General features: G+C 38.6%; 1 protein-coding gene across 8 annotated transcripts in view; it reads left to right on the top strand.

Moving 5' to 3' along the window:
- GRHL2 (grainyhead like transcription factor 2) overlaps window positions 1–13,240 on the top strand; it is a 65,523-nt gene that overhangs the window by 13,080 nt on the left and 39,203 nt on the right. For 6 of the 8 annotated variants that reach the window (XM_066177811.1, XM_066177815.1, XM_066177803.1 and 3 more), the window contains exons 3-7: window positions 2,797–2,864; window positions 4,356–4,740; window positions 7,219–7,271; window positions 10,448–10,604; window positions 12,885–12,996. In XM_066177811.1, coding sequence (XP_066033908.1) covers window positions 2,797–2,864; window positions 4,356–4,740; window positions 7,219–7,271; window positions 10,448–10,604; window positions 12,885–12,996 — 775 coding nt within the window. The remainder of the gene's footprint in view (window positions 1–2,796; window positions 2,865–4,355; window positions 4,741–7,218; window positions 7,272–10,447; window positions 10,605–12,884; window positions 12,997–13,240) is intronic. The other 2 variants (XM_066177819.1, XM_066177794.1) reach the window with 1 other exon arrangement.

Raw genomic sequence — 13,240 nt, 5'->3', positions numbered from 1 at the left:
TTTAATTCTGAAGAGAAAAAACCACTATCTGAATTCCCATATTAAACTTTCTACCATGTTTTCTTTTTGAACATAGTGTTCTTCCATTTCCTTTGCAAGAACATTGGATGATACTTGAAATATTCTTTAGAAAGTGTAAAAGGGGAGGCCTTGTCCATCTGTACGTTTGTCTGCTTTTCTGGTTCATTCCACACATGTTTTAGTTTGCTCTTTAACTGGGGTATCTCTCATCTGACAGTTTCCCATGTTATTTTTGTTTGTATAATGATTGCAGTAGGCTGTATACAAACATAGAGTGAGGTCTAGCCCTTGCACTGGAAATTTGGCGGACAGAAATGGAGCTGGACACACAGCCAGAGATCTAAGTCAATTTACAGCAAAAGCATTGACACAGTTTCAATTTGTCATGTTCTAAACCCAAGGCTTTACATATGATTTTGGTAACTTTTTTTTTTTTTTGGTAATATATATATTTCATAGTGTGTAAGTAAAGCTATGTTTGAGATTTTTGCTAAAATCATAGGAGAGTCCTACAGAGTGCATCTCTGTGTAATGCAAAAATGTCATTCTGAAACCCATGTTGACCCCTTGGTACTCTGCAAACAGAATCAGTATTGCTTCCCAAGCACTAGAGCATGAAACAGTTACAGTGAAATTAATGATCTCCATACCCCTGAAGTCAGCTGTGGCTGCCTTGGACAGATGGTCTTCTGTGAAAGCCAGCACAGCAATGCCAGGTCCCCTTGTAATTTATGAAAAAGTAACAGGAATGGGAATTAAAACCCTTTGCTTTTAGTGCTTATTAGTATAAATGCTTTTAATTAACGACTTAACTTTTTTTATCTGTGACACTAATTGAGTATTCAGGAGAAGGGGTTGTATGGAAGATGCCGTATACCAACCTTATGGTTAAATATTGTTTTAATTGCTTTGCTGATTATGTTTCAAGAGATGTACCTTGCTTTTGTGTGTTGTTAGTAGAAAAAACTGTTCCCAGTGAGAAAGAAGAAAGGTCCTTTTCTCTGCTGGACATAGTTACCACAGTGCCAGAGTCTGTGAAATTAATATGGATTTGTAAAATTCAGGATGTGTATGAACATCTGGAGTATTTACTTCTGTCTTAATAGTACCTTTTTATGTAGCAGTTCATTAATCTGATGTGTTTTTGTATTAAAACCAGAAAATAGTCCTTTTCCTTCTTAAAACCATGTTCTAAAAGACATGTCTGCACCTTGTTCCAGGCAGTTGCAAAAGACTTGGAGTTCAGGTGGAATAAAGTGGGATTAACATCTCAAAACCATTTCCAGCATTCAATCATACCTATATTTGTCTTAAATAGGGAAGAAATGATAACTCTTGTTGATACTCCCAAACACAAACTAAAAACGTTACCTCTGTGCTGTAATGTGGAAGCGTAGAGGACTTCCAGTGCATCAGACTCTTGAATTGTCCTTATTTAGAGTTTGGCTCATTTGTTCTGACATGCTGGATAGTATTTTTGAATTACATTTTCTAGCCAATAGGAATTATTTGAATTTAATTGTTTGATTTTTTTTACTTTTCCTTTTTCTTGTAGTGATATTTACCTAAACATAGACCCTCATTCAGAGATAAACATATAGTCCTTAAAGGGGAATCAATGTATGTAAACTGTGCCTTTTATCCCAGTTTGAAAAAGAAATTAAAGAGGTTTTTTTAACCAGCAGGATGCTTAACAGAGAAAGGGGATATCCCTAAATGAAAGAATGGCTCTGGATACAACTCTGTGACTGTGCTGCTGTCTTGCAGTTATTGTTGATGTTATCATTGGCTGCTGGAGTGCACTGTAATACTGTTTTTCCTCTGAAGTCAAATTTTTTCTGATGTTTCTTGAAAATATTTAAAAGTAAAAAGCCTGACTTTAGCCCATTCTTAGGTCTATTCTTGCTCTTTAATCCTGAGTTAATTGCTGTGGTAGACTAGATATGTCTTCTTGTGCAAAAGATAGAAGTTTTAGTTCCCAAATTAACGGCTCAGCAAGAAAAGAAAAATATGGTCATGGCAGCAACTTTGCCCTTGGTGATTTCATATCTGTGCTGGTGTCAGGACACTGGTATATGGGAATACAAATCTTTTATGTTGCTTGGTGTCAATTCTGAGTCTATCAACAGGCCAGATTTGACTGGGTTTTTACCTCTCATAGTTGTTGATGCAATCAGCGAGGAAGAAGTCAGTGTTTCTGATGACATACCAGCATGCCCTGACATGTCCCCATACTAGAAAGGGAAACATCCACAAACTTTCTCTAGGTATGAGTCCTGCACTCTCCAGGCTTCCCTCTAACAGGAGGACTTACTTGGTGCTTATGGTTTAATTGAAAAGCCTTTTTTGTCTGAGCTAAAATGGTCTCAGTGCAGAGCTCACCAAAGCATCATATCTTTCTTCTCATCTTGCTTTATTCAGTGAAAAGTGTGTGTGTGTTTTTGGAATAATATGAGCTTTGATTTTGAGGTATCTTGGCCTAGCTTGATATTCAAAAGATAGGACATGAAGAGGAGCACTTTGGTCCTGACTGGTGTGCGCAAGAACTAGAAAACAATTCCTACGTTTTTTCTCTTTGGAAATTTTCTTTCTGTTCATAATCAGTGTCTCTTTCTGTTCATAATCAGTGTCCCAAAGAAAAATAGCTCCTGGCATCTGTGAATTAGACAACACTGATAAAAGTTACATTTTTCTAGTTGTTGCAGTAGAGCAGTCTGAAGCTGCAAATGCCTGACAGTTGCATTTACCTGACCCCATGCCTGGTGTTGTTCTCAGGTTCCCAGAGATAAAAGGCTGTTGTCTCTTAACAAAGTGAGTGATAATCAAGAAGACCAAGATAAAAGGTACAGTATTATTCAAAATCATACACCCAGCTACTGAAAGTGTTGATCAGTTGTGAACTGAAGGAACTGTGAGAGCCTGAGGGGTTTATGGTTTTCTTTCAAAAGTTAAAAGAATGAAGGCTGTTTTGGGAAGCACATTTTACTCCTTTTTTCTTTTAATTGATTAGAAAAAAGGGATAGTATTCTCAAACATGCAATTTGCAAAGTAGCTGAGAGTTTCACTCTGTGTTTGGTGGTGGTGTTTTGCTGCTTCTGCGATTAGTAAAATCAGATTATCTTGACAGCTGGTGATTGGCTGTTTTTCTTTGCGTTCTTGTTGTAGGGCAAAAAGTGAGTAGTTCGGCCTCAGTAATGTCATTTATAGAGTCACATTTAACATAGCTTAGGATCTACCCAGCAAATAAAGTAACTCTTAAAATCACTTGCTTAGAATGTTTTCCTCATTTCTCTCAGATTTCAACTTTTCTCTGTATGCTAAAAGTGACTTGAGTCAAAGGAAGCTGCCTCCTACTATTAAGACCTGGAGAAAAGAGTGTATATTTTTCTAGAAACAATAAGTTTTTACATACTGAAAGGTATCTCCATATAAAATTATGACAGAGATGAGCTACACAAGGTTTATTTCAATGTAGCTAATTTGTGACAGCCTTAGATGGTCTCCACTAGCTGTTCATAAGGTGATTGTTTCAATAGGTAGTAATATAAATTTACTGTTTCAAAATAGGCTATGATATGTTTTTTGGACAGTTTTTCTTCTACAAACACCAGAGAAATTCCTGATGTTCAGTTCCTAAATTGAGTGTGATTGACAAAAATGGCCTTCAGTGGAAAGCCAAGAGAGAGGAACTGTAGTGTCAGAGCATTTCTCCTGGATTGAAAACAAAGCAATGTTATACCTACTAAAAGTTCTATGAGTTAACAATTTTATGTCAGTGTAACTACTATCAACAATCAGATTACTTTCAACAGCAACTGTGGGTAGATGTGGGAATGCTGCTGAGGTTACCTTGCAGCCACTGTAGTTACTGATCTACTCTACTACAATGGAATTCCTGGGCTTGCTCTTTTAAAATAGCATTGGTACCAGAGTTAAACAAACAGTAGTGGCATGTCAACAGTCTAAAAGAGCATGAATTTTGAGTATGAATTTTGCTGTTGATATTCTGCCTATTTCATTTGCAAAATATCTACTGTGAGTAATCCATGCCCTGCCTTACTCTTTATTCTTGGCAAGAGCAACCCTGGACACCTCACATTTTTAGCAAGTCAAATCAAATATATTATCTTTCCTCATTTGTTAAAGAGCTCTGGACCTCTCTGCTTGCCTCACAATTTCGTTTCCCTAGTACTTGTTAATGTATTACTTCTTATGGCAGTGGCTTATCAGAATTGAAAAATCTTCTTCCCTGACATCTAAGACCATTAAGCTATTTAAGGAGGAGATTTCCTCTGTCAGGACAGTTCATAACATTTTTTGGTTTTGTCTCACAGAAATTGTCTTAATACCACGGAAGCTCAGAATAACTTAAGTGGGGGAGAAAACCGTGTGCAAGTCCTGAAGACAGTGCCAGTTAACCTGTCCTTGAACCAAGATCCTTTGGAGACATCCAAAAGGGAGTACAACACAAATGTGTCTGGGAGCTCAACACCCATCACAGGGTCTGCAGTGACTGTGGTTAAAGCAGAGGAATTCACTCCTGTTTTTATGACCCCACAAACACACTATGCAAGAGGAGAAAATGAGGAGCACCGAGGCGTTATCTTTGAACCATACGAAGTGTCCAACATTGCTCCTCACACAAATTATCTTAAAGAGGATCAGCGCAGTACTCCTGACAGTACCTACAGTGACACCTTCAAAGATGGAGGAACAGAAGTAAGTTTTTCACCTCAAATTACCATCTAAGAACCCAATAAAATGCTGTAAACAAGATAAGGATATTTGAGCTTGTAAACAAGATAAGGAGATTTGAACTGTCCACAAGAGCCATTAGAAGAACAGTGATGCTTGTTTCAACAAATTTATTTCTACTCCCTGCTGTGTTCCCATCGGCCTGTGCTCTGATTATAGGAGAGCATCATGAGGCATTTTAGAAGACAATTTTAAAGATGTTTATTGAAAAATCTGAGAATAATAAATACTGATTTTTTTTTGTCTTTGGGGATATTGTGTCAAGTAGAAGGTAATTGTTATTCTGAAAGAAGATTTATTTACCATTAACACGATCTGCCTTCAGACCTATTCATAACAGTAAGAAATAGCCACTTTGTAACAGGGAAATTCTAGATGTTCTTTTGAAAATGCAAATGAGTAGCAACAGCCTCTGCTGCTGGATAAACCCAAGTAATTTATTCAGAAGCTGTTTGTTGCACTAAGCTCTATTCCACAAGTGAGAAAAAGTAGCAGAATTAGGCTAATAGAGGGGAACAGAGAATTCAACAGGCGATGAACAACTGCATGTATATGTACAGGAATGAGGATAAAAAAGGCAAGGAGAGCTCCTTCTGACTCTTTTACAGTTATGCTGAGTCAAAGTAATTTTACAGTCAGCTTTAGTATGGTCATTACCTTCTGCCTGCTTTTGCCTGCTGCAGAATAATGCAAACAAGCTGGAATTGTAGAAAGGTTAAGACAGTTTAAAGCTGACAGTACCTCTGCAAATAATTAGAGATATTAGATGGTAAAACTCCTGTAGAGTTAGGAGGAGAAAAACCCTACAAAATTGTAAATGGAACAAAAGTACAAGGCAAGCTACATAAAGGCTGAGCTGCCCTGATTGACTATATGAGAAATTCACTGTGTGTTTTTGTATCTGTATTAAAGAAAAGTACATTTTCTCCATGAGCAACACAGATTCAGGATGTCTGGAGGTGAAATCTATTTTCAGATATAGACCATGTATAGGTCAACTAAATGAATAAATAATGAAGAAATCTAGTGTCTTATTGTAAAGTCAGTAGGATCAAACCTTGAATTAGAGACACTGCTCTGCATTATCAAATAGTATTATTTCAGCTATTTTTACTTGCTACTGGTAAATGGCTCTTCTGGTACCATACTCCTGGCTTTCCCTAGGGTGCTGTAGCAGAGTGATTTCATTACACTGGTTTGTTTTGGGACATGTTGCTGAGAGATTCCCAAACAGTCAGAGTTGTGCAGAGAGCTGTCAAACGTGCAAACTTGTTAAATTGGATGTAAAAGGGAACTTTACATCTATATGTTGGCTTTACATCCCAAATTCTGTGTTGTCGTGATTTTGTTACAATGGTAATATATTGTTAGGTGTTTTTAAAATGATTGATTAATAACAGGGTGTGGTACTTGTTATCTGGGATCTCTCTGCAGTCTCTGGAGAAAGAATCAGTTCAAATCCGCTTGCCAAAAGTGAGTGGAGTGGTGTTCTAAGTGCACTCACTCCTCTCCATCTTCACCTCCCCTATTAATTCTACAAGGAACACTGGACAATTAACTTTATGTCCCCAGCCATAGTTGTTAGGGGAGATGTGTGCCACTGTTGGTGGCCTTCTAGCCCCAAGTGTTGACATGCGTGTGGCGTGAAGAGCAGGAAGAGCTGTGCCATCCTGCTGCAGCCTCACTCAGCACTGAGCCTGTGGCTTTGTTTTTCTCAACTGCCCAAACCCCAGGATGTGCTTTGCCTGGCTGTGCTCTGGCTGCTCCTCCAGCCACTGTTGTGTAGGCACAGCTGGATGGCGCAGGTGTGGGGAAACCATAAGGTAAAATGTCAAAACATACCAAAAGAAACTTTGGCAAAGTTAGCATTTAGAAGTAGGAAGGCAGTTGTTCATACTAGTTTTTGTAAGTGCTTGCAATGTATTTCCTAAGTACTGATGAGAATGACTGGGTTTGGATTTCCTCTAATACTTACTCAATTTTCAAACACATTATAAATACATATTTAGAAATGGTTTCAAAATTATTTGAACTAATATGTGTTATACTGAAGGAGTGCTGAGTTTTTATAGATCCCTGTGGTAGTGGACACTTTGGTCCATTGCTTGCTGTGTTCTTTGGATACAGTTTTAACAGTTATAAATATAGTGTTCTCATGTCTTTAATTTTCTTGTTTAGCTGTGCTTAGTTTGTTAGTTCTTTATATTATAAACAAATTCTTTGAGGTTAGGTAAGTAAAATGTGTGTTTTTTACAATGACAACCTTTAACCTTCATGTAAAATTCGACTAGCATATTAATATCCACTCCAGTTTTTAGGTTTTTTGAGTTTTAAATGGTTGATGGTTTCTTCTGAGTTGTCTTTAAATAAACATAGTTACACTTTTGTTGATATTTGCATTTTGATTTTATCAAACGGTATTTAATTGGTCTTATTTTTCAGAAGTATCGGAGTGTGTCAGTGGGGGCAGAAGAATATATTTATGAACAAACAAGGTATGGCATAAGCTTTGCAGTGTATTGACTAGCATCAGGCAGGAATGTATTGAGGAGTAGCTGCCTGTGTCCACTTCCCACCCTTCCTTTCTTCAACCTGGGGTACCTGCAGGGCTCCCTCGATCTGCCAAGCATCAGTGTCCCCTTATTCTCTTGGTCATGTTAGCTCTCAGATCTGGCCAGTTTATATCTTCGTCTTATTGCCTTTCCTCAGCATTAGTTTAAACTCATCATTCCTCTGAGGCCCCTTCCCTGCCCAAGATATGCGAAATGAAAGCTGTTGAGTGGTTCCTCAGGTAAAAGAGTATAGCTTTGACAGCCAGGTCATGAAAAATCTTTTCAGGATGGCAGAATGCACAGGTCAAATGTCCAGGACAGTTGAAAAACTTCAAGAAAAAGCTTCAAAAATTAAAGTTTGAAACGAATACTGTTCTGCCTAAGCACAGAAGAATGCGTATGTAGCATGGGCAAACACTGCAGAGTCTCTTGATCTAGTAGTAATCACTAATGTTTTTAAACTGATGCTTTATTTCATACCTGTGAATTGTTCTGTTTATATCTGAGAGATTACTCTCACTTTAGAATCAGGAATATGCCTATGTAGTTTTCGTGGATTAGGCATATGACTGAGACTGTGATGAAGGTTCCTTACAGCTTGATATTTTTTCTGAAGAATGTTAAAACAATCATTAACTGTAGTGAGTCATTATATAGGCAGTAGATATGAAACTGATATTTAGCAAAGGCTGCTCACTTACTACACTGAACATTTGTAAAATTGAATACTGAAGCATTGGTATTGTTAACAATTCTCACACATTTAAGTCTTTCATTCTATTGCCCAGGTCACATTTAGAATAAAACCTCTGAATGCACAGTAAGAAAACTCCCAGGAAAGATTTATTAAGTTTACCTGGAAGTGGAAGGCCCAGAAATGAGAATTTCAGATTGAAAAAAAGAAGTGGTGAATATGAAAGTAATTGGAAGCTTGCTAGAAGATCTCTTAGCGACTACCCAGGGGTTTAGCTGAGACCCATGGTGAGGTTTTCAATAGTATTAGAATAATTGAGTGACTGCAATAGGTTTTAAGAGTGAGAATAATCCTCCTGATATAGGGCATTCTTTGCTTGCCAACTGGAAACAAGAAGACTCCCAAGTGGTACTGCACAGAGGCTCCAAAATTGGCCAAGTGCAATGTGTCTGGGATTTATGTTTTTTGACTGAAACATACAGAATGCCAGGAAATGGAAGACCAGCCCATGGCAGACTGTAAACAGTTCTGTTAAGGCGTTGTGTGTGTCTGACTTTGATCATTCTAAAGCCCTTCTCAGCATACATCATTGTTAGTTCTTCTGTCTGGTGTGTGGTTTTGAGGCACATCTCCCAGGGCGCTCATTGTGCTTTGATGTGTGTCACAAAGTGGTTTTGAGCATGCAACCTGCAGCCCCTTCATGTGATACTAAATCAAGGCTGTGCCCCTACCTCTAATGGGTGGTCCATCTGTGGGACAAGTGGTGCAGCAGGATGGATGTTGGTTCTGCAGCGCTGATGGTGCAGCTCTTCCAGTCCACTCAGACAGGTCCACACTTGCCAGTGTTGGCAGTACCTCTGTTCCCCTTTCACACAGGACAGGGCGGCTGTGCCAGCACATGCCACAGAGGAGGGGAGGCAGGGCCATTGTGCTGCCTTCCTGCTGCTTGCAAGAGCCTTCATGGTGGCAGCAGCTGCCTTGTGTGGAAGCTCCGGTGCTGCCATTGTTGAGTTGGATAGGTATAGATGAGTGTTTGCATATTACCTTAGTTTTGCTTTGATTTGTAGCTTTTAAGTGACTAGAAAAATGTCTGGATTTCAATTTATAAGCTAAGAAGCACTTAAAAGTTGTCTTCATTTGATTGAATGATTGCTACTAAACTGAATAAGTGATACTAAGCTGTCTGAAACTCCTTTTGGATGGAAAGACTGGATCTGTTGGGTTTTTTCTGCCTTCTCTTCGAGTGGGGATTTAAATATAGTTATTAGTTATATGTTTTGTTGTGGGTGTTTTTCCCATTGGATAGTTAAAATATCTTTTCCCTTTATTTCTATATTGCTATGGTAGTACTATGATGATCCAGAGTATTTGCTTGAATTAGGTAGTTAAGGATACACTGTTGTTTTGGACCAACATATTCCTCCTTTTGGTTGTGCTCTGGCCCTGCTTAGGTACTTTGCTGAATTCAAACCTTTGTGAAAATGCTTCCACTGTATCTCCAGTTCATGAGAACTCTTTGCATTAAGGTTCCTGTGCAGTTTGATTTTTTTTTTCAAGATCAACATTATTTTCATTTAAGAGAATGTAAGGAGCTGCAGGCATCAATTTTATTGGATTATTGTTCAAGCCCATTATTTGAGGTGGTGGCCTAAGAGGCTCTGTGAGAATTGTTTCCAGCCAACAGTTCACTAGTTAATAGAGACTTAACTTTTCATGGTTTGAGAAGTGCTTTGAAGTTGGAAAGCTTTTCTGTGAAGGAGCATCTTTTTAAGATCTAAAATTTCAACTCAAGAGCTAACTGTTTTTCCCTGATATTTTTCTAAAGGGAGGTTACTTGATTGAAGATAAAACTAAATGTAGGCACTTCATTCGCTCTAATTATGTTTAAAAGAAAGCTTATTAAAGCCTCGATTTGCAGGTTGTCTTTATACAAATGAACTTACTGTCCCTTCTCCTTGTATTCCTTCTTTGAACTGTGCTGACAGTAGCAGTTGGACTTGTTGTTCTCTGTGTCCGTCTTTTGCAGCATGTATTATTCGGGTTGTGTTTTTTAAAATTTATTTATCTTTCTGCAACGCTGCTAAGTTTAAATGTCTGTGGAGTGATTATTTCCTACAAATCATACTGGATTCCCTCTTGGTAATTTACACTCTCATTGTGGGGTACAGAGTCTTATAATTCATAATGGTTCCTTTCAGAGAAAGTACTCTAGTCTTTGATCCAAGAAACTTACAGCCCAGATAGTTTTACGCTTGACTGCAGGATCTGATGAAGTTGAAGAAAGAAAATTGTGATTTTAAATTGCCATGTGACATTTTCCTGGAATTTTTTTATTAGCTTCTTACGCCTTATACAATGCAATAATTACATAATAAAAGAGAAAGTGATATGGATTTTGTGTGTGTTTCTCTCCTTGTCTTTTCAGCAGCACTTTTCAGTATACACTAGAAGCTACCAAGTCGCTGCGTCAAAAGCAAGGGGAAGGGCCCATGACCTACTTGAACAAAGGACAGTTCTACGCCATCACCCTGAGTGAGACGGGTGACAACAAATGCTTCCGGCATCCCATCAGCAAAGTCAGGGTATAGTCCCATTTCTTTCCTAGATGGGAATGGAGCTCTGCAGATAGATATAGTTGTGGTTGATTGGCTTTTAATTTTTTTTTTTTTTTTTCTTCGGGGAAGGACAGAGCAAGCTTGTTCTCATGCTCAGTGTAAAGGTGGGGAGCACCGTACTGAGGGTGGTAACAAATGTTTTGCTGTCCAGTTTTTTCAGAGTGTGATCTTATGAGTTAATGATAACCTCAGTTTATGGTGTGGCAGAATGGTGATTACACAGATACTACACTTAACACTGGTGAACTTATTGCCATGATTAAAGCAAAAAAGTCCAGGATGTGCTACATCAACTGTGTAGTCCATCTTCATTCACCGGTGCACTTCATCAGCTGCTTTTCAGTGCATTTCAGAGAAAATGTGAAGAGTTGAATCCATCCTTTGTGGCATAATTTTAAAATAATTTTCATTGTATAAGTGTGAACTTTCATTTGCCATTCACCCAGAAGTGTAACAAAATGAATGATTTGCATCTTAGATTCTATGTGTAGAACTGTAGTTTGTGTATTCAACATCTACCTGGTGAATGGGCCTCCTGGTTTCTTTGGTAATGTTTTTGAGTTAACAAATCCTAACCCAGTAACCTTGGAATGAACAGTAAGCCTTGTAAATTTTACCCTGAAGCTGACAGGGCTGCATATGTATGAGGCTGCAAAAATGTTTCCATCCAAATACATGAAGCACTCAAAATATTGTGGCTTTAGTCGAAAGAATCAATGAAAGTTAATGTGAGCAATGGAGCAGACAACAACCTATATGTTTCTATCATACATGAAGTTTAGAGGGACTCTTCCTAAACAGAGGCAATGATTTGGAAACCTCAGTTAGCAGTTAATTTTTATCCTGGTTTCCTTAGGACATGAGGCTGTTGGCTGAATCTGATGTAAGACTTCTCTGTTGCTGTACAATCTCTTTCCCTGCCACCCATTCCTTCCCATTTTGTGGTTCTAGCTCTAGTACCTGTAGAGCTGAAACAGGAGTCAGGAGGTCACCGGTCTGACTGAAAACCAGTCCTCATATGCCTGGTTCAGTGCACTGCCACATGAGTTTTGAAGCTGTGGCAGCAGAAGGGTGGAAATTATAAAGGAGAGGTGAGACTACATCCTTCTGGAGGATGTAGTTGACAGAAGATTGTGAAACCATGTGCAACTTTCACAATCGTGTTCTGTTTGCCAGGACCCTACTCAAGTGACTGTTGAATTTATTGCAAATTGCATCCAAAGTTAACAGAAGGGCAAGAGGTTTTGAGGGTATTAAACCTCTACAAGTTCCCTTTAAGTGATTCATAAAAATATTAGTGCTGTCCTTGATGGAAAAGCTAGCCTGCATGGCCTGTTCTGGTTAGTGCATCAGCTGGCCAGCCACACACACCTGATGTCCACCCAGTATGTACAGGCGTAACCCAGGACTCCTCCACTGTGTGCACTGCCTCATACCCATGGAGAGGCTAGAGAGACATGGAAGATGTGATGGTGTTCAGCTTTTACAGGTGGAAGGTCACAGATTACATGAAGAGTTATGGTGGTGGCTGTGTGGGGGGACACAAATGGTGAATCAATTGTGATCCACCTTCTTAGCTTATAAAGCAGCTTGATAATGATTTTTCTGTGTGTAGTGTCTCAGGGTGAAAGTAAAACAGGATATTTAAAAGTGTAGTTTTTGTTCTCTGTGATTTATTTTCACTTAATTTTAATTGGTATGGTCATCTTTCATTGTTTTGTGTTATTTTGCTTGCCTACAGCAGGGCTTTTTCAAGAAGCCTGTATTGCTTGTGTAAAATTTTGCATAAAAATTCAATCTGTTTCCTTTGAATCACAATTTAACAAAGTGAATTCAGAACGTGAATTGAAAACCTCAGCAAAATTCAGTAAATAGTTACACTGAATTTGTCATTAAACACATGCAAGACTCCTGCTCCCAAAAAGGGTATTTGGACTGTGTATACTAAATTGGAAATGTCTTGCCATTAGCCACTGACTTTTTAAAACTAAAAATATGGTTAAGTTTGATTTGGACTATGAAGGACATAATCCTGGGCATTGCATTATTTTACAACTTCATTTCTTCCTTCCTGAGTGTTTTAAGTACATTGTAGTATTGGACTGATTAAAACCCAGTCTTCTACAACCAAAGTACTGGGAGAGGGTGGTGGCTGGATCAGAATTAGAGGCATATGGAGATTGTTATTTCTGTGTTCCTGACTATTAATTATTTTAACTAATGTGACTTTGGTGTTGTTTTTCATAGAGTGTGGTCATGGTTGTTTTCAGTGAGGATAAAAACAGAGATGAACAGCTGAAATATTGGAAGTACTGGCATTCCCGACAGCACACAGCTAAACAGAGAGTCCTTGACATTGGTGAGTGTAAGCAAATCTCCAGATGCTTCAGGGAAGAGTTCAGATATTGAAAGCTCTGGTGCCTTGCACAGAAATGTGGTGGAATATATTGCCAATGGCTTCATGGCTTGTACCACAGTTTTTAGCAATGGTTTATTCCTGCTAGGACCATGGGGTCTATGGAGCTGGGTAGGGGATCATGCAGAAGGAATGGTTCTCAGTATTTACACAGAAGAGCTGCCCCTTGCATGTGTTTTTAGTGGTG

This window comes from Chamaea fasciata, unplaced genomic scaffold (genome assembly GCF_029207755.1).
Source record: "Chamaea fasciata isolate MVZ Bird 193981 ecotype frontalis unplaced genomic scaffold, bChaFas1.0.hap1 SCAF_1, whole genome shotgun sequence".
Taxonomy (NCBI): domain Eukaryota; kingdom Metazoa; phylum Chordata; class Aves; order Passeriformes; family Sylviidae; genus Chamaea; species Chamaea fasciata.
The sequence above is the reverse complement of the archived record's forward strand: the minus strand, read 5'-3'. Positions and strand labels throughout refer to the sequence as shown.